At 42.6% G+C, this 26,268-nt stretch overlaps 1 protein-coding gene across 1 annotated transcript in view; it reads left to right on the top strand.

The window, feature by feature from the left end:
* The first annotated feature begins 511 nt into the window (after window positions 1-511).
* ARHGEF10 (Rho guanine nucleotide exchange factor 10) overlaps window positions 512-26,268 on the top strand; it is a 168,918-nt gene continuing 143,161 nt past the window's right edge. Inside the window, exons 1-2 of the mRNA XM_023728233.1 lie at window positions 512-618; window positions 25,632-25,718. Of these exons, the coding sequence (XP_023584001.1) occupies window positions 25,682-25,718 (37 nt within the window). The 5' untranslated portion in view covers window positions 512-618; window positions 25,632-25,681. The remainder of the gene's footprint in view (window positions 619-25,631; window positions 25,719-26,268) is intronic.

Genomic DNA, 26,268 nt, shown 5'->3' on the forward strand with positions numbered 1-26,268 from the left:
AACGCCCAAGACTTGGCAGGTCTGAGGGCAGCTGATGTTGCGGATCCAGGGCACTGTCCGCCCGTCCCCTCTCCCTTAGCAGGATCCGTTTGCAGAGCTAACGGATAGACGCTCTCCGGGAGCGCTCTGCCTGGAGCCTCCTTCCCACATGTGCAGGCAAGAGGACGTCAGAGGCGGCGGCCGTCAGGTTCCAGACGTTGGGCGTTGGCACGAGGACGGGCCAGCCGAGCGCGACTCCCGCCTACGTTCCCGGAGGGCGCTCGGAGCGGGTCACGTGGCCTCTCTGGAATGCCGGGGACTCCGGGGCGGGGCGGGCGCCTAGCGGGCTCTGCCGGCCTCCCGGCTGGTCAGCTCAGACTGCAACCGAGAAACAGGCAGGTGAAGCGACCAATGGGCTCTCGGGACGGTCCCAGCCCCGCCAATCACAGAGTCCTGAGGTAGGAAGGGCCGCCCATTTCGTCTGGCTGCATCCCAAGCTGCATCCTAAGTCCAGCAGCCGGTAACTGAGGCTGCGGCCGCGGTGGCGCTGCGGGGCGGAGGCGCGGGAGGCTCGGGCAGTCCCGGGAAGGGGTCGGACGGCCTCGGGGACTGGAGCGGCCGCGCCCACGGGCTCTGATGGTGAGTGCCGGGACTTTCGGAGGACCGGAGCCGCCTGACCAAGTGCAGGGAGACGCAGTGACGTGGCCGGCTCACGGGGCGGACTGGGGTGGGAGAGGACCGGGCTTTGCAAGGAAAGTATCCGAAATCCTGTTTAAGTGTTTGCACTTCGGCCCCACATCGCCCCGACACACAGTTGAGTCTCACAAGCGCTCACGTTGCAGGCTGCCTCCCTGGGGTCTTGCCGGGTTGTGAAGTTACACTTCTGTGGAGTGTGCGCTCCCATCCCGCACAAACGGTGCGAATAACGTGGGGACGAAGGGGCCCCGCCACAGCCCTCCATTGTTCTTCGTCGGCGCCCCTCAGGCGAGTGTCCCGAGCACATCCTCCAGTCTGGGGCGCAGCTCGGAATCTCAAGTGGTGCTTGCAATGCCTTGTTGAAACCTGTAAATCACTGAAGTTGCAGGAGGAGTTATAAGTTGAAGTTTTTATGTGAGGACCAGTAATTTATATTTTCCTGGGAAGACAAAAATACTTGGCGTGCTTTTGGATGAAGACAATTACTACTTGGAAACAAAACAAGTTGGTATGTCTTTTCCCTCGTACCCCAGGGGTCATCCTTGCAGAAGAAACTGAACTAGATCTGGGAGCTGATTGGCTAGCAGGTGCCTTATTTATCCCCACTTGGGACCCTAATTTTCCCCTCTGTGAAACCCTAAGTTAGAGCAAGGTTCTGAATAAATGGGATTTAATCGGATGTCAGAATTCTTTGAGAAAGCATCAGATGTACTCGGCGCAATCTAAAATTAAGTTACTAACTTTTGCTAGTAATTCTCATTACTCAAAACACAGTGAGCTTTTATTCTTTTCTTTAGTAGAGTCACAAGGTATAAGTAACTGTCAGTAGTTTAGATTTTGCGGAAAAGTTAATTTCTCTACAGTTAGAACATTGCGAGGGATAACATTTTCACAGCTCATTTATTGCTTAGAAAGTATATTTTGAACATCTGTTTTGTAGGAAATGACTTTTATTAGGCATGAAAGATGGTAATTGAGGTTTACTCGTTGTATGTGTTGAAAAGTATAATTTGCTGCTGTAGCTGTAACAGCATTTATTTGATTACCTGTAGAATATGATTTAGTGATCAATATCTGCAGTATGTATATAGTAACTTTTTATAATCAGGGGTAGATTTCTTATCAATAAGAAAAGTCATTCACATAAGGTGCTATTTTGTAATTGATTAATCTCTTCATACAGGCCAGTTCTTATCAAGGGCTATAGAAAATTAGGGATGAGGTAAAATTCAAGTGACTTTTTTATCTCTTAAAAGTTAATGCCTAACTTTCTAGTTTTACTAAATTAGTTATTGTGACATTTTGACATGCCATGTTTTCTGTGCAGTTTTTTGTGGTAAAGTTAGAAGAAAATTCTGGAAATTCTTTTAGATAGGGACATTTTATTTTGGTGGTGTGAAAGGGCTTGGAGCTAGGAAGCCTATGTCGAGTTCTGATACTGTTCGCCTGAGTGAAGTCATCTTCCTGAACTTCAGTTTTCGGACGTAAACTAGTTGGAAGGCAGTATGTATGGAAATGCTTTTTAAACTAAAAATGTCCTGCGTAGATTAGAGCAAAATAAAAATGCAGTAATTATGGCTATATTATTTGGTAAATAATAATTTAAAAATTGTAATAAAAAAATAAGAAACCCCTGTTGTATGATACATTATTCTTTTATATCACAATGCATAATAGAAAGGACACAATGAAAAAATTAGATCTCAAGATATTCAGAGTATAAAACCAAACCCAACCCATTGCCTTCGAGTTGATTCCGACTCATACCAACCCTACAGGACAGAGTGGAACTGCCCCATAGGGTTTCCAGGGGGTGGCTGGTGGATTTCAACTGCTGAGCTTTTGGTGAGCAGCAGAGTTCTTAACCACTGTTTAATTCATATGTTATTTATATTTTCCATGGGTAGAAAGGTAAGTGGAATGTACTAAAAGAGACGGGAAATGAAGGTGTTAAACATGTATTTGGTAGAATTACAGCCCTCTCAGTTAACCAAGCTTCCGGATGTGTAATTTCAGAAGCTTTTGGAATAACGAAGCAGAAGATTCTGGAGAGATTTGCCATAGAAAGTTGTGTCCTGGGTTTAGATAAACTCGACAAGAATCTGAGATAAGAGCAGAAGAGCAGCCTGGGCCAGTGAGGAAATTCTACTGGGGGGTGTGGGGCATGTGTGAGCAAGGGGTGGCCTTTAAAAGGGAAGTGGCAGGGTGGAGTCTCCAGTCTGATGTGCGCAGGGAGTGGGACCCTGCAAAGCTCAGCTCAGGATGGAGATTGTTGCAGCAGCCCTGAAGTCTCCCTGCCTGGAGAAAGTGTTACATTTGAGAACAGATAAGGTAGAGGTGGGGAGTTGGGAAATGACCTTATCTTCTGTGACCACCTGCCCCACCCTTAACACTCATATGCACACACCCGTTACCATCGAGTTGATTCCGAACTGCCCTATAGGCTTTCCAAGGAGCGGCTGGTGGACTTCGTTATCAGCTGATCTCTTAACCACTGCGCCACCAGGGCTCCTAACACTCATACCTTCCCTCTCATTTTCTCTCTCCTTCCCAAGTCTAAGCCAGCCTTTTAAAAGCTGCCAAGTCTAGAAATTTGTTTTTGTTTCTTTATTGTACATGAATTTTTAAAAAATTTAGTTATACAAATGAGCAATCATTAGTACCAGTGTTACTGTTTCCTTCTGTCATTACTGTTTCCTGCCGTTCCTCCTTACATAAAGTAATACATACCCGCTACTAGAAAATGCTATCTCTAGGTTTTTCATATTTTATATCTTTATCAAACAATTTTTAAAAGTTTTTTTAATACTAAAAAATTTTTAGGTTTAAAGGTTTTCTCTTTTGTAAGTTGCCTCCTGATGCTAGAAATTATTTTAAAGTAAAACAGTGTATAAAGCTGTAACAGTAGTATGCTGGCCTTTCTGAAAGGGAGAAATGGAGAAAGTGTTTAAGTGATATAGTTTCTGTGCGCCTGTAGTAATGCATTGCGCTCCCATATGGAAATACGCATGGCTAAGTAAGCATTCTGCAAGAGGTGCTCGTTACCTGGTGCACCCATTCTAAGCACCTAAATCTTGCAATTTTTCTGTTAAGACTCTTGAACTGGAGATTTCATGAAGAAAATGGAACAGTTGAGGATGCCTGAACACACCCTAACTACTGATAACAGTCTGTAGCAAAGAAACTTTCAAAAGCAAGACGTGATTATCCTGAAGGCACGTGCCTTGCTTTATGTTTTAAGGTAATGCTCTTTATTCATGTGGACCAGGTTGCAGGGAGGCAGAACAGGATACTTGGCATGTTGGCTAGCTTTTGGGAAGCAGATACTTAAACAGTTTGATTTCATTTTTTAGAAAACAATGTGGACATCCGCTTTGAAATATAAATACCAAAAGAAAAACCTAAAAGCAAATATATACAGGATTTTTGAACTCCTGTTATCTATCATTGGTATGGATAGTTAAGAGCTGACAGTAGAAGAAAGGTCAAGGAATTATATTTTGATAAAAATGTTCTGTGTAGACTTACTCTTTTATTATTGGTTTTATTTTTCTAAAAGGAGAACAGTAGTTTTGTTTCTGATTTTCATTAATGAACATGAGAAAAATGAATTGAAAGAACAATGTTTATTTATTGCCAGGGATTTTAGCATATCTAGTTCATTGGTGAGGAGCCCTGGTGGTACAGTGGTTAAGCACTCAGCTGCTAACCAAAAGGTCGGCGGTTCAAACCTACCAGCAGAAAGATGTGGCAGTCTGCTTCTGTAAAGATTTACAGCCTTGGAAACCCTGTGGAGCAGTTCTGCCCTGTCCTATAGGGTTGCTATGAGTTGGAATTGACTTGACGGCTACGGGGCTGTAATTCATTGGTTTGTCTATCTAAACAGGTGATGTTTCTACTTTCTTTTCAACAGTAACTTGGAGTAGTGGGAAGACTTATAAGACACTTGCTCAGTGGTCCTTGTTAGAATACCTTTGGGGGCCAGCGTAGACACAACCCATGGAATTCCAGATGTAAAGATAATCTCACTGCAGAATCTCATAGTATGTTTTTTTGTATGAGAAGCACTGACCTATGATGGAAAGAATTTGGTGTGTCTTTTTACTTATTGTGTGTGCATGTCTGTGCCTGGCTGGGTCAGGGGGATAGAACAACTAAGATGTTGCTGAGGCCATCCTGTGGGCTGTGGCTCTGTGTGGGCCTTCCAAGGGCACAGACTGAGCTCCTAGCCCTTGCCAGCTCCCTTGCAAAAGTGATAAGAAAGTTAATTCATGTTTTATTCTCAAACACTTGATTCAGCAGATCTGTGGGAAGCAGCCCATGACTGTGCTGCATTGATTCATGTCCGGCATGTTGCCTGCTCAATCAAAAAAGCTTTGGCTTAATGTCATCGGCGTGGGTAATCTGCAAATTCAGCCGGAGGAAGCACTTCTTACAAAGTGACGTGGAAGAGAGATCCCTGTCTCTCAGAGTTTGTGTCCAGTGTTAGGTGGAACAGCTCACTTTTCAGTTGGAACTAAAATCTGAATTCATGTCGTTGGATTCCAAGTACTGCTGCAGAAGGACACATTTCTCCATTTATGGTCCAGCATCCAGGGCCCGAAATTGAAGAATGTGATGCGGAATGTGCAGCACAGAATAGAAAGCCTGCTGGGACAACTGCGGGCTTTTCTGTGCCTTGAATAACGTTTAGACATGCATTTCCCTTGATGATTTAATAGGAAAGAATGAAAGGTGCAGCATTTTGCCAGATGGCAAAAATATTTGGGAAACTAATCATAGGTAGTTGTAGCCGGGAGAAGTGATTTATGTATCTAATTATGTGCAATCTCTGCAGTAATGCTCTGCCAACAGTAGAAGATTTGCAATCTGGAACTGTCTTTGCTCCCTCTAAAGAGCCACTTCCATCCTCCGTTGCATTTTGTAGGAGAAAGCACTGGCAAAAGACTGGGAAATGTGACATTTTAGCTGGCAGTGAAGGACAGGAGTTGTGTGTGTATACTTACAATCAGAGACTTTTAGTTTCATATGCAAATATATTTTGAAGATGGTTTTATATTTCCAGGTTCTTTAAGGGCCTCTGACGGCAGGGAGCTCAGGTAGTTGTCGTCAGCGAGCACCTCTTTCCTGGCCTTCTAGCTTTGAGGAGCCTCACGGAGCTGTGGAAAACCTTGTTTTTCCCTTGGCGCTTCGGACCAGGAATCTAAATGAGTGAAACCGTTACGCCATCATTTTAGGTCTCAGTTTCTCGCTGCTAAAATAGATTTAATGCCATTTTGTTCTCATATTTTTTTATTTAATAAAGTTCTCATACGTAAAAGTAACTTCTAAAACAGTAGAACAATCCTTTTACAAACAGGAAAATGGACATTCAGCTACGTCAAACTCAGTTACACGGAGTGATTTATTAATTGGACGTGTATTTAATGAACACCTACGAAGTGCCAGGAGTCCCTGGGGGGGGGGTGCAAACAGTTAATGCACTTGGTAGCTAACAGAAAGGTTGAAGGTTCGAGTCCAATCATAGGTGCCTCAGAAGAAAGGTCTGGCAATCTACTTTTGAAAAATCAGCCATTGAAGACCCTATGGAGCACAGTTCTACTCCGACACACATGAGGTTACCTTGAGTTGGAACTGACTCACTAGCAACTGGTTTTTATGAACTACTAGGCGCTCTTTTTAGGTCCCAAGACCAGGTTGTGAACCACATAGACCAATATCCTTACTCTTGTTGAGCTTACATCCTAGTGTTTAGGAGAAATGATCAACAAGTAAAATGTATAGTATTTTAGATGATGGTAAATACTATGGAAAAAATAAAGCAGAGAAGGGGACTAGGGAATGCTGAGCGGGCAGGAGTTTGCAAATTTAAATCGGTGGCCAGGTAAAGCCTCGCTTGTTTTTGTTGTGTGCCGTTAGTGACCCCGTGTGACAGAGTAGAACTGCCCCATAGGGTTTTCTAGGCTGTAATCTTTACACAAGGAGCCCTGGTGGCACAGTGAATAAGAGCTTGGCTGCTAACCAAAAGGTTTGCAGTTCGAACCCACTAGACGCTCCGTGGGACCCACCATCTGCTCCTCGAGGGAAAGATGTAGCAATCCGCTTCCATAAAGATTACAGCCATGGACTCCAGACTTTCTGGAACCATGAAGGCTGGATGAAGCCCTGAAACTATTGCCCTGAGATAATCTTTAAACCTTAAGCCAAAAATATCCCCAGAAGTCTTCTTTAAACCAAATAGTAGTTTAGCTTAACTAGTAAAAAATGCCTTGAGCATTATGCTTTTTTAAGAACTATCTACATGGGATCAAAGTGACAACAGCATCTCGAAATATTAGATAGGCACCTTAGAGGGCAGTGAATTTATGTTAACGGGGGAGGGACAACTTAGAAAAGGAGGGTAAGAGGTGAGAATGGTAGCATATGATCAAGAACCAATGGTACTGAAGGAAGAAGTCCAAGCTGCACTGAAGGCATTGACAAAAGACAAAGCTCCAGGAATTGACGGAATAGCAGCTGAAATGTTTCAACAAACGGATGCAGCACTGAGGTGCTCACTTGTCTATGCTGAGAAATTTGGAAGACAGCTACCTCACCAACCGACTGGAAGAGATCTATATTTGTGCCCGTTCCAAAGAAAGGTGATCCAACAGAATTTGGAAATTATCAAACAATATCATAAGCAAGTAAAATTTTGCTGAAGATCATTCAAAAGCAGGTGCAGCAGTACATTGACAAGGAACTGCCAGAAATTCAAGCAGGATTCAGAAGAGGACACGGAACGAGGGATATCATTGCTAATGTCAGATGGATCTTGGCTGAAAGCAGAGAATACAATAAAACTGTGTTTTATTGACTATGAAAAGGCATTCGACTGTGTGGATCGTAACAAATTATGGATAACATTACAAAGAATGGAAATTCCAGAACACTTACTTGTGCTCATGAGAAACCTGTACATAGACCAAGAGGCAGTCGTTGAACAGAAAAAGGGGCTAGTACGTGGTTTAAAGTCAGGAAGGGTGTGCATCAGGATTGTATCCTTTCACCATACTTATTCAGTCTGCATGCTGAGCAAATAATCCGAGAAACTGGGCTTTATGAAGAAGATCTTGACACTCAGAATTGGAGGAAGACTCATTAACAATCTGCGATATGCAGATGACACAACCTTGCTTGCTGAAAGTGAGGAGGACTTGAAGCACTTACTGATGAAGATTAAAGACTATGGCCTTCAGTATAGATTACACCTCAACGTAGAGAAAAAAAGAATCTTCACAGTTGGACCAATAAGCAACGTCATGATAAACGGAGAAAAGATTGAAGTTGTCAAGGATTTTATTTTACTTGGATCCACAATCAACACCCATGGAAGCAGCAGTCAGGAAACCAAATGAGGTATTGCATTGGGCAAATCTGCTGCAAAAGACCTTTTTAAAGTGTAATAAATAAAGATGTCATTTTTAGGACTAAGGTGCACCTGACCTAAGCCATGGTATTTTCAATCGCCTCATATGCATGGGAAAACTGAACAATGAATAAGGAAGACCGAAGGAGAATTGATGCCTTTGAATTAGGTGTTGGCGAAGAATATTGAATATACCATGGACTGCTAGAGGAACAAACAAATCTGTCTTGAAAGAAGGACAGCCAGAATGCTCCTTAGAAGCGAGGATGGCGAGACTTTGTCTCATGTCCTTTGGACATGTTATCAGGAGGGATCATTCGCTGGAGAAAGACATTATGCTTGGTAAGGTAGAGGGTCAGCGAAAAAGAGGAAGACCCTTAATGAGATGGATTGACAAAGTGGCAGCAACAATGGGATCAAACACAGCAATGATTGTGAAGATGGCGCAGGACCAGGTAGTGTTTCGTTTTGTTATACATCAGGTCACTATTAGTCAGAACCAACTTGATTGCACCTAACAACAACAACAGCATGAGAAAGAGAAGAATTGTAGATTACTTCCAAGTTTTTTGTCCTGACCAATTGGAAGAATGAGGTTTTTGGTAGGAGATCAGTTACTCAATTTTAGATATGCTGAGTTTGAGATGCCTATTAAACATCTAACAAGATATTGACAGGCAGCTAGATACAGGAGTATAAAACGCAGAGGAAATTTACAAGGTATCTGGGATGGTATTTGAAGCTGTGAGACTAGTTCACATAACCAAGAAAGAGGGTAGAGACAGAAAAGAAGTCCAAGGACTGAGCTCTGGGGCACCTAGAGAATGGATTGGAGGAGGAGGAACCAAAAAGGAGACTGAGAAGGAGAGGTGTTTGTGGTAGGAGAAATAACAAAAGATTATGGTGTTGTGGAAACCCAGGATACCCAGATTTTCAAGGAAGAGGGAATGTCCAATTTCGCTGATAGGTTGAATGAGCTGAGGCCTGAGAAACAAACACTGGATATTGAATTGCATCGTGTAAGTCCTCAGTGACAGTGACGAGAGCAGTTCTGGTGAAGGCCAGCAGTTAAGTGGGAGTGAAAGCTTGGTTGGAGTTGGTTTAGGGAATGAGTGGAGACAAATTGGAGATGATGAGTGTGTTGCCTCTTCACGCATTCTGCGTACGTAATTTTTGTTTACCAGCCAGCTGCTGCAGTCTGACAGCACCTTGTGTCAGCCCAAACCACTGCCTAAGGGCGTATAGAATGACTGGTAGGCCAGCATGCGATCCTGGGTAACCTCACACAGGCCAAGAGCGCCATTTCATACTGAAGGAGGACACGTGGTCCCACATGTGTTAAATCACCTGGTAACAGCTGGCCTAGTAGAATAATGGAGTAGTCTATCAAAGGCCAGCTAAGGCACCAGCTTAAGTTGAGCCACTATCCTCTAGGGTGCTGTTGAGTAGCCTTTGTCACCATCCCTTCTAGTGTTGTTGTTGTATTTATTAGCTGCTACCCAGTTGGCCCCCGACTCATGACAACCCCATGCACAGTGGAACGAAACGCTGCCCAGTCCTGCACCATCCCCACAGTCGGTTGTGGATCAGACCATTGTGATCCATAGGGTTTTCATTGGCTGATTTTCTGAAGTAGATCCCTAGGCCCTGGTTCCTAATTCATGCTAGACTAGAAGCTCAGCTGAAACCTGTGTAGCGTCATAGCAACGTGCAAGCCTCCACTGACAGATCAGTGGTGGCTGCGCATGAGATGCATTGGTCGGGAATGGAACCTGGGTTTCCCACATGGAAGGCGAGAAGTCTACCACTGAACCACCGCTGTCCCCATACTTCTAGTGGTGTATTTGTGTGAGTAATTTGTGCTTTTCATGCCTGCAACCTTAGGCTTCACTGTGTTAAAAGTACTAATGACCAGGTGTCTTAGTCACCTAGTGCTGCACCAACAGAAATACCACAAGTGGATGGCTTTAACAAAGAGAAGTTTATTTCCTCACAGTCAAAGTAGGCTAAAAGTCCAAATTCAGGGCATCAGCTCCAGGGGAAGGCTTTTTCTCTCTGTCGGCCTTCTTCTCTTCTGTGTTCCCCCGGACTAGGAGCTTCTCCGCGCAGGGACCCCAGGTACAAGGGACACGCTCTGCTCCTGGCACTGCTTTCTTGGTGATATGAGGCCCCCCTCTTCTCTCTGCTCACTTCTGTCTTTTATATCTCAAGAGATTGCCTCAGGACACAATCCAATCTTGTAGATTGAGTCCTGCCTTACTAACACAACTGCCGCCCATTCTCCCTCGTTAACATCGTAGAGGCAGGATTTACAACATATAGGAAGATCACACAATACCGGGAGTCATGGCCCAGCCAAACTGATACACACATTTTTTGGGGGACATGATTCAATCCATGACACCAGGGATGGGAAGGTGGAATGCTTACACCAGGGAACACAGTAAAGGTTCTGTTGAACCAGAGGCTATGCCTCTGGCTATAGCTTTTGATGCCAGGAAGCAGCAGGTAATGAATGAGTTTTCATATGGGCAGGGATAATTGATCCCGATTACCAAGACGAGCTAGAGTTACTTCTACCTAGTGTGGGGAAAAAGAGTACAGGGGATTCAGTGGAGTATTTCTTGGAGCTTCCTTGCCCAGTGATACGCGTATAAGGACAATTGCAGCAATTGCTCCAAAAAACGGGTAGAGCAACTAAAGGTTCTGACTAATGGTGTTCTAATAAATGCTTAAGAACTAGCTCTCTGAAAAATAAATATATGAGTATAAATATATGCTTACATTTATTGTAAATTTTATGGCTATAAAGGATATGTGGTACACAATTTACCGATAATAATACATAGAATAATATATTCTAAATTCCATATAGCCAATTGATTCTCACAGAGCACTTTCATTGATTTTTGCCAAACTCTTAAGGTATGATTTTAATCCATTTATGGTTTTAGTTCAACATGATTTGACATATGGAGTTGCATCCCAACCTGTTCTTTTCCAAATACATTTATTTTATTAAATCTGATATGTGATCTACTATTAAATTATTTCTCATAAAATATACAAATTATATGCATTAAACTGAAACCTTTCAGCTTCAGTGCTACATATGTCAGAGCTCCTTAGTTAATGAGGTGAGAAGTTTCTTTGTTGAATCAGGTAGTAGTTTTAGAATGTAAGAATAATGTTTCCTCAGTTTCCCTTGCTGTCTACAATGTAACAACGACAAGCTCAACACACTTTTAAATTTAATCTGAAATAACATTGTCTCCATCACTTTCTTAAGTCTAGACAATCACCAAAACAATCTCTGATTTGTAGCATTTGCTACAAATATGCCCGCTATGACTGATTTTAATCTACCAGTGTGATGTCACTGAACATAGAGTTGAGAAGAGATATCCAGTACCCGGCATTATGTAGTGTTTCCACCATACAGATTCAATAGATGTAAATAACCTCGAGAGCGTAGGTAATACTAACCCATTGCCTTTGAGTCAATTCTGACTCATAGCAACCCTATAGGACAGAGTAGAGCTGCTCCATAAGGTTTCCAAGGAGCGGCTGGTGGATTTGAACCACCAACCTTTTGGTTAGCAGCCAAGCTCTTAACCACTGTGCCACCAGGACCCCGTAGATAATACTAAAACATAGTAAAATAATTAGGACATGTTGAGTTTTTATTACTTTTATTTTTAACGTAATTTACTTAATTGTAATTTGTTTGTTTTTTATTAGAGGTAATTTAATAAAACTTTACAAAATAATAAATTAATGTAATATAGTAAATGTAATAAAGAAATTAAGTTTATAATTCATTTATTATTAAATCTGATTTATATACAATTAATAATGGCTATGTTTAACAACCTGAAAATTTAACCGTCAGCTTGCATGAGCTAGCCTGAGCCAGCTCCACTACAGCAGTGGCTCCAGCCCTTGGGGATGAAGGCCTGTGTTACCCCACCAAGCATGCATTCTAGATTGACTGACGTGCTGGTTGAGCACCTAGAATGAGTGGAGGAAGGAGACGTTAAGGCCGTCAGTTACAGCCTTGAGTCATTCATAGCTGCAAGGAATGTAGCTTGTTCCATCTGCCCTATTGTATCCTCCATGTTGTAGAGATTGCAGCCATTTTCCACCTTGAAGGCTTTGTGGTGGACTGGACTTAAAGCATATTGAAATCATCCAGAACGATGGCAGGAGCACTGCAGGAGAATGACAGCGGTCAGATCCTAACATCCATGAGGAGTGGGAGGCAGGTGTTAGACTGCAGTAAGGAGGGAAAGTGGGTGATGACAGTACACAACCTGATGGCATGACATTTAGAGCTAGTGTGGGGGCAGAGTCAGGGAGGAGGAGGGAGAATGTGTGGGAACGGCAGTGAGAAGCGAGAACACACCTACTCTAAGATGCAGGGGGCTTAGAAAACGCCCACCACTTTGAGAGGGCTGCAGGTGGAGCCATTGGAGGAGAATTAGAAGAGGAAGGTGAAGGGGCGTTCAGATGACAGGCTGAGTCGGTAGAGGACTTGGATGGTGACAGACAGTGAGTCCCGGAGGGCACAGTGAAAGGGTTTCATGAGATGGGGAGGAGTAGTTGGGGCCAGCGTTTTTTTAAGAAAAATATTGACTGCTATTGTGCAGGTTGTGATCACACACCTCTTGGGGTACCATTCATATTGTAGCCCTCAATTGTATTTGGGGCCCTGGTGGCACAGTGGTTAAGTGTTTGGCTGCTAACCGAAAGGTTGGCAATTTGAATCCTCCTTGGAAACCCTATGGGGGCAGGTCTGCTCTGTCCTATAGGGTCACATTGAGTCAGAATCAACTCGACGGCAACAGGTATAATTGTATTTTATTATGACAGTTTTCTGATAGTTGGTGGGGTGTCTTTTTCTAATTCTCACAAAGGTGCCATATGGGCTGGTGGCTCTGGGTCAGGAAATGGCGTGAGCAGTACAGTAACGGGATAAGGGATGCCCTGGAAGACCTGGCTTACTGTGGTGACTGACATAAACAGGGATAAAGGACATAATGAGCTTTGTTCTGATGACCCCAGGGTGAGCCTGTTGATTGTCGGGGCTGGGGGGTGGGGGTCTTATCAGGAGCCTGCAGAATTCTGAGACTTTCTCTTGACTCTGTTGGGACAAAAGTGTGGAGACGGGCAGAGGGACTGCCACTTGACCCTTGCTCGTGACATCAGAGGGATAGTCTTATGGTTGTGAGCCACTATGCTTTGAGTTACATGCAAATTTATGAAGGGCTCTGTCATGGTTTGAATTATGTCCTCCAAAAAATATGTGTATCAATTTGGCTGGCCCATGATTCCCAGAATTGTGTGCTTGGCCTCCATTTTGTGATTGTTATTTTATGTTAAAGAGGATTAGGGTGGGATTGTAACAGCGCCCTTACCCAGGTCACATCCCTGATCCAATGTAAAGGGAGTTTCCCTAGGGTGTGACCGACAACAGAGAATTGGGGGCCTCATACCATCAAGAAAGCAATGCTGGGAACAGAGCGCGTCCTTTGGACCGGGGTCCCTGCGCTGAGAAGCTCCTAGTCTGGGGGAACACTGATGAGAAGGCCGAGAGAGAGAAAGCCTTTCCCTGGAGCTGACAATCTGAATTTGGACTTTTAGCCTACTTTACTGTAAGGAAGTAAACTTCTCTTTGTTAAAACCATCCACTTGTGGTATTTCTGTTATAGCAGCACTAGATGACTAAGACAGACTCCCAGTGACTTTTAAATTTAATTTATAGAAGTCACATGGTAAAATGAGGTTAGTAAAAACATGCACTTCATAGGGTTGTGTTATGGATTCCTTTACATAATCCATATGAAGTCTTAGCCTAGGACTTGGCACGTAGAAAATGCTCAATAACTTTCTAACAGTTCTCACCATTACCATCTGTACTTTCACTTTTTTCCTGCCCCTCCTCCTCTTTCTCCTCCTTTTGCACTTATTATCCTCCTTTCCATGGTAAAGAAGTTTTAGCTGGGCACCTGGCTGCACAGCAGAGACTGTATTTCTCATCCTCCCTTGCAGCTAGGAATGGCCATCCAACTACGTTCTCACCCAAGGAATGTGAGAGAAATGATTGTGTGTGACTGCTCTGCCGTTTAAAAGAAAATTATTTTCTCTCCCTTTTGCTTTTTCCTTCTTCTCCTGGATGGAAACGTGAATGTGGATTTGAGTCTGTGCTGATTGTATGGACAGTGTCAACACCCTAGGGGACTGCAACAAGACGGAAGGAGTCAGCGTCCCTGAATGACCAGATGGAGCTGAGCTGCCTCACCCCCCAGCCTGAACTCTGCATCCTTGGTCAAATCATGACATTTTCAGTTCTGTTCTTCTCTGTAATCTTTTCCTGAGATTGGGTGTGTTATGGTATGGGAAATTACAGGGAGGCATGGACATACAGATGAAAAGATCACTTACTTTAAGGGACTAGCCCAAGAATTATCAGACAAAAAATGCAGGCACAAAGTGTTCAAAATAGAGACTGATATGGACATAAAATGTTACTAACAGAGAGTTAGAGGCAAGTCCAATGATTACTCCTTTGTGTGTAACTTTCTGCTGTATTTTCTGAAAATAATATCCCATGTAATGAAAAATTTTCCCAGAGACATTGCCAATTAAAGATAAAATTAACTTATTTAAAACTTCTCGGTAAATTTTGATAACATAGAACAGTTGTAATTTTGTTTAAATGGCTTTGGAGTTTTTGGAAAAAACCGTCTGTGTTGGATTGTCTGAGTGCTGTAACCCGAGGTCGTTTGTGCGTTTGCGTGAAAACGAGTTTCAAGTTGTTGTTGCTGTTAGTGCCGTTGAGTCAATTCCGACTCAGTGATGGTATGTACGACAGAGTGAAATGTTGCCCCGTCCTGCGCCATCCTCGCAATCATTGCTATGTTTGAGCCCATTGTTGCAGCCACTGTGTCAGTCCGTCTCATTGAGGGCCTTCCTCTTTTTCTCTGACCCTCTGTTTTACCAAGCATGATGTCCCCTAGGGACTGGTCCCTCCTGATAACATGTCTAAAGTATGTGAGATGAAGTCTCGCCATCCTCACTTCTAAGGAGCATTCTGGCTGAACTTCTTCCAAGACAGATTTGTTTGTTCTTCTGGCAGTCCATGGTATATTCAGTATTCTTTGCCAGCACCATAATTCAAAGACATTGATTCTTCTTCAGTCTTCCTTATTCATTGTCTAGCTTTCACATGTATATGAGGTGATTGAAATACCATGGCTTGGGTCAGGTGCATCTTAGTCCTTAAAGTGACAACTTTGCTTTTCAACACTATAAAGAGATCTCTGGCAGCAGATTTGCCCAGTGCAATACATTGTCTGATTTCTTAACTGCTGCTTCCATGGGCGTTGATTGTGGATCCAAGCAAAATGAAATCCTTGACAACTACAATCTTTTCTCTGTTTATCATGATGTTGTTTATTGGTCCAGTTGTGAGGATTTGTGTTTTCTTTATGTCGAGGTGTAATCCATACCGAAGGCTGTGGTCTTTGATCTTCATCAATAAATGCTTCAAGTGCTCTTCACTTTCAGCAAGTAAGGTTCTGTAGTCTGCATATCGCAGATTGTTAATGATTCTTTCTCCAATCCTGATACCCGTTCTTCTTCATATAGTCCAGCTTCTCAGATTATTTGCTCTGCATACAGATTGAATAAGTATGGTGAAAGGATACAATCCTGATGCACACCTTTCCTGACTTTAAACCATAAAGTATCCCCTTGTTCTGTTCAAATGACTGCCTCTTGGTCTAAGTACACAGGAGTCAAATCAACTACATCTGTGGGAAGAGGTGATGGAAAAGCTCAATATCATCAGTCAGAGCAAGGCCAGGGGCTGACTGTGGACAGACCATCAATTGCTCATGTGCAAGTCCAAGATGAAGTAGAAGAAAATTAGAACAAGTCCACAAGAGCCAGAGTACAACCTTGAGTATATATCACCTGAGTTTAGAGACCATCTCAAGAATAGATTTGATGCATTGAACACTAATGACTGAAGACCAGATGAGTTGTGGAATGACATCAAGGACATCATACATAAAGAAATCAAAAGGTCATTAAAAAGACACGAAAGCAAGAAAAGACCAAAATGGATGTCAGAAGAGACTCTGAAAGTTACTCTTGAACATAGAGTAGCTAAAGTGAAAGGAAGAAATGAAGTAAAAGAGCTGAACAGAAGATTTCAAAGGGCAGCTTAAGAAGATAAAGTATTATAAGGAAATGTGCAGAAACCTGGAGATAGAAAACTAAAAGGAAAGAACATGTTCTGCAGTTCTCAAGCTGAAAGAACTGAAGAAAAAAATTGAAACCTCGAGTTGGACTATTGAAGGATTCTACAGGGAAAATATTAAGCGACTCAGGAAGCATCAGAAGAAGATGGAAGGAAGACAGAGAGTCACTGTACCAAAAAGAATTGGTCGACATTCAACCATTTCAGGAGGTAGCATATGATCAAGAATGGATGGTACTGAAGGAAGAGGTCTAAGCTGCACCGAAGGCATTGTCGAAAAACAAGGCTGCATGAATTGACGGAAAACCAATTGAAATGTTTCAGCAAACACGTGCAGCTCTGAAAGTGCTCACTCATCTATGCCCGGAAATTTGAAAGACAGGTATCTGGCCAACTGACTGTAAGAGATCCATATTTATGCCTATTCCCAAGAGAGGTGATCCAACTGAATGTGGAAATTATCAAATAATATTAGTATCACACACAAGTAAAATTTTACTGAAGAGCATTCAAAAGTGGTTATAACAGTACATTGACAGGGAACTTCCAGAAATTCAAGCTGTATTCAGAAGAGGACGGGGAATGAGGGATATCATTGCTGATGACAAATGGATCATGGCTGAGAGCAGAGAGTACCAGAAAGATGTTTACCTGTGTTTTATTGACTATTCAAAAGCATTCGGCTGTGTGGATCATAACAGACTATGGATAACTTTGTGAAGAATGGGAATTCCAGAACACTTAACTGTGCTCATGAGGAACCTGTTTCAAGTCATGTTCCAGGAAATACGTTAGTTTTAAGTATTTGAGAAGACACCTTATTTGTTTTTCTGTGTACATTGTCTTAGTAAATTGATCTTCAAATGGCAGGAAACAACTGTTTTAGTGAAACATGAGTCATGAGCTCTGGCCACATGGATCCGCTTTGGTGTGTACCCCACTCCCTTGGGAGCACATTTGATTCACAATGTGGCTGATGAACTCATCCTGGAAGGCTTCTAAGGCCTGGTAACATAAACATTGACTCTTCCTGTATTCTGGTGAGAGAATTATTGCAGACCAACATGTCGTATCCTCAGGTCATACTTTATGCTGCTATATGGTTGGGGAAACTTTCTTTTTTTGATTAAGGGTTTTTGACCCACACACTAGATACATTTTATGTTCCTATAGAAAGTGACTCGCAGTTATCTTCAGGACTTTTTATGTAGATGATAAATATAATCAGATCACTTGTTTCTGAGGTTAAGCACTGGTAACTTAACATTTATTTTGGTAGCTGCATTAACAAATACAATTGTGTTCTGTAGTTTGGACATTTAAGAGAGAGGAATAGACATAGAAGAACAAGAAGCAGGAAGAGAAAAGGAGGGAGTGGGAATGAGCACCAAAGAGCAGAGAGGGCAAGCAGTGTTTAGGAGGAACAGTCAAAAGGAGTCAAGTACACACGTGACCTTCACGCAGTCCTTCCTTCTCTTAGACCGCTAGCCCCTGCCTCCATATTTCCTGACCAACCCTGAGTTTTTGCTGTCCCCAGAAGCTGGCCCTCCCTTCCTCCACTCGTCCCCTTCCCTGTCTCCTTCCTTCTTTACTTCCTTCCTCCCTTCCTCCTTTCCTCCTTCCCTCCCACTAGTATTTATTGAAAGCCTAGTATATGTCAGGTGTAGTTAGGGGCTTTCTGTTCATTATTGGTAGACTCTAAACAAATGAGAGTAATGATTTTTACCTCTATAAACTTGCATATCATGACTTGGAAATTACCCAAAGTTTATGTGCCTTAGTTCTTTTGGACTAGCATCTAGCAACGTACATTGTCAATACAAAGTAGTTTCTAGGAAGCCTCCAGGGATGAATGATCATCATGTATCAAACTCACTTCCTAGGGGGTAGGGTACAAAGTGGAGGAGATTGAACTGGTCACTGCTTATTCTCTTTCTCATACTTTGTTTTTCTGTCTTGAACAAAACTAATGTGTTTCCTCTCCTCACAGAGTTTAGATTCTAGTGGGGGAGACAGAACAATAAACAAGTAGACAAGTGTATAAGCAAAATCATTTCAGATGGTGGTAGCACTTTGAAGAAAATAAACAAAGTGATGTAATAGGGCGCTGCTGAGGAAGGGGGCCTTACCTGAGACAGAAGTCTGGGAAGGTCTCTCTGGGACAGGGCGTTTGAACTGAGACCTGAAGAATGAGAGTCATCGTCTCCATTGCTGAGAGGAGCGTCCTGGGTAGAGTTAGCAGCGAGGACAAAGGCCCTCAAGTGGTGTCTTGGTTTCCTAGGGCTGAAGTAACAAAATACAACAAAGTGAGTGGCTTTTAAGAACAGAAATTTATCGTCTCACAGTTCTGGAGGCTAGAACTCCAAATCAGTGGGTCGACCATGCTGATTCCCACTCACCATGCTGATTCCCGCTGAGGCTCTGAAAGGAACTGTTCCATACCTCTCTGCTAGTTTCTAGGGGATGCTGGCAATCCTTGGCGTTCTTTTGCTGCTTGTAGATGTATCGTTGGAGCCCTGGTGAAACAGTGGTTAAGAGCTCAGGGTGCTAACCAAAAGGTTGACAGTTTGAATCCACTAGCTGCTCTTTGGAAACCCTGAGGGGCGGTTCTTTTCTGTCCTATAGGGTCTCTATGAGTCAGAATAGACTCGATGGCAACGAGTTTTGGTTTTTGTATGGCAAGCGAAATGTGATTTCCCTGACTGGTATAATATATGGTACATAGATTCAGGACATACTCCTGGGCTGGGGCCAGGGTCAGAGGACAGCCCTAGCCCAGAGCTTCTCCACCTTGGCATGGCTGCAACACGATGGAGGAGGGTGGAGTGGATGCTGGGAAGCTAACACAGTGTCCATTATACATGAGGTACCAGGTACTTATCATAATTGTGAAATAAATGAATAATAACAGAGCTACTAATGTATCTAGAGCATTTAGTGTATGCTAGCCACTGCTTTAAGTGCTTTACGTATATTAAATCATCTAAGCTCCCCAAATACCCAGTGAAGTGAGTACTGTTATCTCAGTTTTACAGATTAGGACACCAAGGCAGAGAGATTTGGAACCTTGTCCAACCTAGTAAGTGGAGGAGCCGGGAGAAGAATCTAGATAGATTGGCTCCTGAGTCTAAGCTACTAGCCTCTCTGTTTATACTTCTCTCAGTATCAAGAAGCTTTGTCATGAATGTCCTGTTTTTCTCATGCTCAAGAGCCAGATGAGTGTGGTCATGAACTACATACTGTACAGAGGTGTCTGTGTAGACATTTCTTCTCATCACCCCTCATAGCATTCTTGCTAGATATTTGCTGTCTGAGCTCTCCTTGCAAATTCAGATAGATGGTGAAACAGGTTAAAAACGTCATTGGATTCAAGATTCCGGTGTCTTTTCATGATATTGTTTAAAAAAATAAAAGTGATTTGGGAAGTTTAGCAGCCGCACTGGTTTTTATGTAACAGTTTTGTAAAATGAAACCAAAAAGTCTGAATACGCATATAATGAACCAGTCTTCAGTGCTCAGTACGACTGGGCTTCTTCTTTGATGGAGTGTGTCATCTTTTTGTTTAAAACCACAATCCAAGTGCACAATGCAATCTTTCATTAAGATGCTTAAATTGGAAAATGACGGCAATAATAAAATAAAGCCCAGCAGCGCAAACTGGCATTACCTCGTGTTACATGTCCATCTGGATAGAGTGTTTGGAAAATGGAGTCTGTGCTCTGCCCTCAAGGTCAGCTTTCATTGCTTTCATTGCGTCATGGCAGGGAGAGCATACCCTAACCCCTTCTTGGAAAATGCTGTCTGCAGAATCCAGATGAATAAGCAAGGGAGAGTTGTTGGGGATGCTGGTTGAAACCAAGGATCCCTGACTGCACAGTGATTAAAGCACTTGGCTGTTGACCGAAAGGTTAATGGTTTGAACCCACCAGCCGCTCTATGGAGAAAGATGTGGCAGTCTGCTCCTATAAAGATTTACAGCTTTGGAAACCCTACGGAGCAGTTCTACTCTGTCCTATAGGGTCGCTATGAGTAGGAATCAACCTGATGGCAATGGGTTCGATGGGTTTTGGTTGATACCATTGGAAGATGACCTAGGAAAACAATCAAGTTCTAAACTAGCCAGGCCCCTGGTCTTGTTCTGACTGACGGTCTTGAGCTTCTCCATCGTCTCTTCTCATAGATATAGTTGATTTGATTCCTGTGTTTTCCATCTGCTGGGTCCACATGTAGTGTCACCGTTTATGTCGTTGAAAAAAAGTATTTGCAATGAACTCCCTGGCCTTGCAGAACTCTATCATGCGGTCTCGCTTCTATCACTAAAGCCATATTTTCCAACTACCAATCCTTTTCTTTGTTCCCAGCTTTCACATTCCAACCACATTCCAATCACCAGTAATTATCAATGCATCTTGGTTGCATGTTTGATCGATTTCAGACTGCAGAAGTTGGTAAAAATCTTCAATATCCTCATCGTTGGCATTAGTTGCTGGTGAGTCACTTTGAATAATAGTTGTATTAATTGGTCTTCCTTGTAGGCATATGGATATTATCCTATCGCTGACAGCGTGGTACTTCAGGATAGATCTTGAAATGTTTTTTTTTGACGATGAAGGTGACACTATTCCTCTTCAATTTGTCATTCCCGGCATAGTAAACTATATGATTGTCCGATTCAAAAAGGCCAATATCGGTCCATTTCACCTCATTAATGCCTAGGATATCAATCTTTATGTAGTCCATTTCATTTTTGACGATTTCCAGTTTTCCTAGATTTTCCCTCCAAGTGGGAGAAAGATGTGGCATTCTGCTTCCGAAAAGATTTGCAGCCTTGGAAACCCTATGGGGCAGCTCTACTGTGTCCTCTAGGCTCACTATGAATCAGAACCGACTCGCTGACAATGGGTTTGGGCTTTTTATATAAGAGTTGGAGTCCCTGGGTCATGCAGAGAGTTAGTGCACTCAGCTACTAACTTGAAGTTTTGAATCCACCCAGAAGTGCCTCTGGAGAAAGGTCTGACAATCTACTTTTCAAAAAGTAGCCTTTGAAAACTCCGTGGAGTACAGTTCTACTCTGACACACACGGGGTCACTATGAGTCAGAGTCAACTCGATGGCAACTGGTTTGGGTTTTTTTGGTTTTGTATAAGAGTTATCTATTGTTATTTAATAGAGTCAAGCCTTAGAGGAAAGCTCAAGTTTATTTTTCTTCTTTTATTTTGTCCCAATACTATGAATGGGAAAATGAGAAATAAATTTGACTCTATTTTTATGCATTTTAAGTAGAGAAACAAATAGCATTGATGAGATTCATACAATGTGGTAGAAAAAAAGTTTGACTAAATAATACAGTTTAGAAAGCAAAATTCTGTTAAGACACAAAAAAGCCATGTGGCTGTCAGATGTGTCGTGTTAGTGTGTTTTAACTTATTACTGAGCAAAATTCATGCAGAAATATGACAGGCTTTGTCTGCTCACAAGAAGGATATTTTTTTTTGACCCTTGCCACTACTCACCTAATATATAAGCATAATGTGTATATGAGTACATATATACACATATGTATACATCCAAAACAAAACAAACCCATTGCCATCAAGTTGATTCCAACTCATACTGACCCTGTAGGACAGAGTAGAACTATGCCACAGGGTTTCCACGGCATAGTTTATGGAAGCAGACTGGCACATCTTTCTCCCTCAGTCTGGCTGGTGGGTTCGAACTGCCGACCTTTTGATTAGCAGCCAAGCCCTTAACCACTGCCCCACCAGGGCTCCTTATGTATGCATGACTTATACACATAATGTGTACAAGTGAACTCAATAGAAGAGTCTTGCTTTTCTCTAAAGCCCGAGAATGCCTCTGACGACTTTTTGGCTCTGTTATTAACTTTGGGCAATCTCTTCGAATTTAGTTTCTTCATCAGTTAAAAAAGTGAAGAAGAATATCTACATTATGGTGTATGGTGAGGATTTAAAGTAACACATGGGAAGCATCTTCCCACATATCACAGATGCTCTATAAATAGCAGTTTCTTTTATTTTCTCCTATTTCCTCTCAAGATTGTAGAGTTCAAGTATATTTATTTACTCTCTTCTCTTTCTGCTGCTGATACTTTTTCATCTTTCCTCTTCTCCACGTTGCCTGTGGGGTCTTGGTACACTGAGGAAGGACCAGATCCAGTGAGGAGACAAGCTTAAACAATGTCCACCAGCCCTTTTCAATGTTTCTCTAACACACATCAACTAAAATACTTAGCAATATTGATAGGTTAAATATTTGTATATATTTATTGGCGACATGACATTGTTGACCTGGGTCCAGTTAATGCACTGAACTAGTAAGCTGAGGGTTTGAATCCACCTAGAAGTGCTGTCCGTTTAAAAGTGACATTTCCATAAACTCATAGGATGTTTAAATATGAATTCAGCTGATTTTATTTACTTCCATGGGAGATAGCCTAGAAGTAGAAAGTGCTCCCCTCCCGACAGAACTGTGCTTCTATGACTCCCTGCTGATTCCTCAAGACTTCCTTTCTGTAGCCTTGCCGTCCCCCACCCTCACGGAAGAAGTAATCTCTCATCTGCATTTCCCTGATGTTAGTGCAGAGCTTATCAGAACATACTTCGTGTGTGTGTTTGTGTGTAGGTGTGTGCATATGTATATGCCTTGATTGTGATTTCTTTTGAACCAGAACACGGTATATTAATTCATAGAACCTACATAATTCTTCAACATAGTATATGTTCATAAATATTTGTTGACTGGGAATGAAACATAGCCGTTTTTGATGGCATATGCTTTGCTGTCATTGTCTTAGAACCAATATCTTGCTCTTTTCCCATTGGATCAGATCATTAAAAGCATATATTCCATCTTCTTGAGGACTATCTCCAGTTGCGTTATTGTCTGCGTTGACTTTTGCAGGCTAAGAATGTATGTCTTAAATTGTTTGGAAATTAAATCACGATATTCTGTCCAAGAGGATAAACTCCTTTGCTCCTGTATTATCTGTTAGATAAATCTGTTGGGGATGGGGCGGAAGCAGCTGTAGAGATCATTATGGCAACAATAACTGCTACTAATATTGCTGCTACTAATATTAGCAGCTAGCATTTATTGAGTGCTTGCTGTGTGCTAGGCACTGTTCTAATTGCCTGACATCTCACCCCCGCAACAACCCTCTGAGATAGATATTGTTTACTGTCTACATACTTCACATAAAGAAATGGAGGCACAGAGACGGTAAGTAATTTGCCCAAGTCTCTCAGCTAGCAAGTAGAGGAGCAGAGATCAGGGATTCCACCTTCAGCAGTCTGGGTCCAGTGTCTGTGCTCCTAGTCTCTGCTACGTTGTAATAGTTAAAAGTCAGGTTCTAGCATTAGTAACTATTAACCGGTTGCTATTGAGTTGATTCCAACTCATGGCGACCCCCTGTGTGTCAAGAGTAGAACTGTGTTCTGTAGGGTTTTCAATGGCTGATTTTTTGGATTAGATCACCAGGCCTTTCTTCTGGGGCACCTCTGGGTAGACTGAAACCTCCAGTCTTTCTGTTAGCAGTGAGTGTATTAAACATTTGCACCATCCAGGTGACTCTATAACCTTGGGTAAATTTCCTAAGCCTTCTGAGCCTTAGTTTCTTCATTTGAAAAGGGGAATAACAGTACCTACTTTGTGGAGTTGTGATGAATATGGTATTATTAGCAAATAAGACAGTACATATCATGCCTGTAGCATAGCAGCTGTTCATGCCAACACCCAGTAAATTTTTTGCTATTTTATTTTTGTGTTGGTGATACGACATAAATATAACATCTAAGAACTAGTGCTACAAGGTACTAAATGGCAAGGGCCGAACGAGTGATTTCACCCGCAGTTGTTCAGAGGAGGAAGGAACAGCATCTGGCCACGGTGGTCTCAGGAGGTTTCAGGACCACTCAGATGAAGTGAAATGAGAGCACAGCGTTTCGGTTAATGAACAGGGCAAGCAGAAGCACAGGGAAGAGAAAACGGAAGGCTTTGTGTTTGACGGTCATTTGAGAGATTGAACAAAATGACAGTGGGAGTGTACCTCAGGCTGGTGAACAGTAAACCCTGCTTTGTCCCACCCAGTGACTGATGAGGCGCTAACGTTACCAGCTGACCGTACTTGGAGAGCAGTGTTGTTTTTCTTTCCTGTGAGTGCCAAAATCATCAATTCTGTTAACTAGGTTAGAACAAAAAGTCTCTCAGATGGATTGTTTGGCATCCTGTGTGTGTTGCAGATAAAGTCCAAGCTTTGCTTGCCAGGATGTTGCCATATTTTTCAGTCTTGTTTTCAGTCTTGATGGGAAGATGAAGACAATGTTCGTCCTGGGTGTGGACAGGCCTGGTGGGGGATGGATGAGGTGCCAGAGAGGAAGCTGAAACTTACCAGCTGTTGAGCGTTTCACGTGTCCCCGTTGTGCTTTTTCTCGATTCTCATGAGCCTAAAATGCACAGAAAACGAGAGCTTTCTCTGGGCCCGAGAGGAGAAGTGCGGCAGCTGCTACCATCTGTGGTCCTTAGAGAACCTGGGCAGCTGCTTCTGCAAAGAAACCAGCTTTCTGTGCAAGGTTGTGCTTTTCATCTAATCATTCTGGTGGAACCCAGGGCAGATACGGAGAGTTGTTGACAGGATGACCGCCTTAAAAACTAGGCACTAACCTTCTCGCGACACGCTCCTGGTGTGGCTCGTACACGCGTACTCTCAGATTTGGTTTTACTGCTGGCGTGTAGGGAAGCAGGAAATGAAAGAGTGAAAACCAGAGACGCGGCCTCGACTACAGTGTGCTTATATGATTACTCAAAAAAAGTTAAACTGATCGGTTTTGTTCTTTGTTCAAAACTAGTGAAGTTTTAGTTAAAAGGAAGAGTAAGAAAAATATTTGACTTACATATTGATTTCTCTCCTTAAAAATATGGTATGAATAATTAAACAAGGAATCATTTAAGAGGGTGTTGGGTTGGGAGGGGTTTGGCCAGTGAATTCAAGTTGCACAATGAACTTCTGGCTGCAATTCCAGGTGAAGTCAGGCTGATGTTGAAAACGCTCTTGTTTTGTTTTGCTCTGGAATGTTATTTCAAGGGAGATTTACGAACATTGGCAGCTAACAGGTGGTAAGTTTTTCAATGATAGCTATTTGTGAGAATGTACTTTTCCCTTTTCTCGAGGTTATCTGCAGAGTAGCCGTTACAAGCTTGATGAACATCTGTCTCACTCCGTGTGCAGAGCACTGATGGCACAATGTCTTTTCGTTCTCGCAGGGGTAACCATTCAGTTAACAAAGCTGAGGAGAGGACTTTGACGCTGTAGCATGGACCAGCGAGAATTGCCTCCTCCGGCACCAGAAGGTAACAGAAAGTTTATTTCAGTAGATGTATCCCTAATGGACTGTGGTGGATTGGGGCTATTACCAAGGACTCCATACTTTTGGAATCACTAAATTGCTGGTGACTAGGGTCGCTGTGAGTCAGAACCAACTCAATGGCAAGGGGTTTAGGGTGTAACTTGGGGTGAGGACTTCTCAGGGAGAAAGACAAGGTTCTGACTGCAGATACTGCAGTGACTATGAACTTCGAGTACCCCCGCAGTCACACACCGAGCACACACACACCCTCACCTTTTCAGAACCAGCAGAACTGGGCATCTTCCATTCTACTTCTGCACTCTCCTTAATGCATTTTTTTTTTCCAGTAGCCAAAGTTTATCGGATTAAAGTTTGTAAATCTGTTTTGGTTTAAATTTTATTTTTTCCCTGAATCACAAAAGTTATATGTTCTCATAGAAATTTGGAAAATACAGAAAGACACAAAGACAAAAATAAGAATCATGCAGTCCCACCACCGGAAGACACCCTTTTGTGACTTTTTGCTGGCTATTAGAATCCCGTTAACCTGAACC

The sequence above is a fragment of the Trichechus manatus genome, unplaced genomic scaffold (assembly GCF_000243295.1).
Source record: "Trichechus manatus latirostris isolate Lorelei unplaced genomic scaffold, TriManLat1.0 scaffold00023, whole genome shotgun sequence".
NCBI lineage: Eukaryota > Metazoa > Chordata > Mammalia > Sirenia > Trichechidae > Trichechus > Trichechus manatus.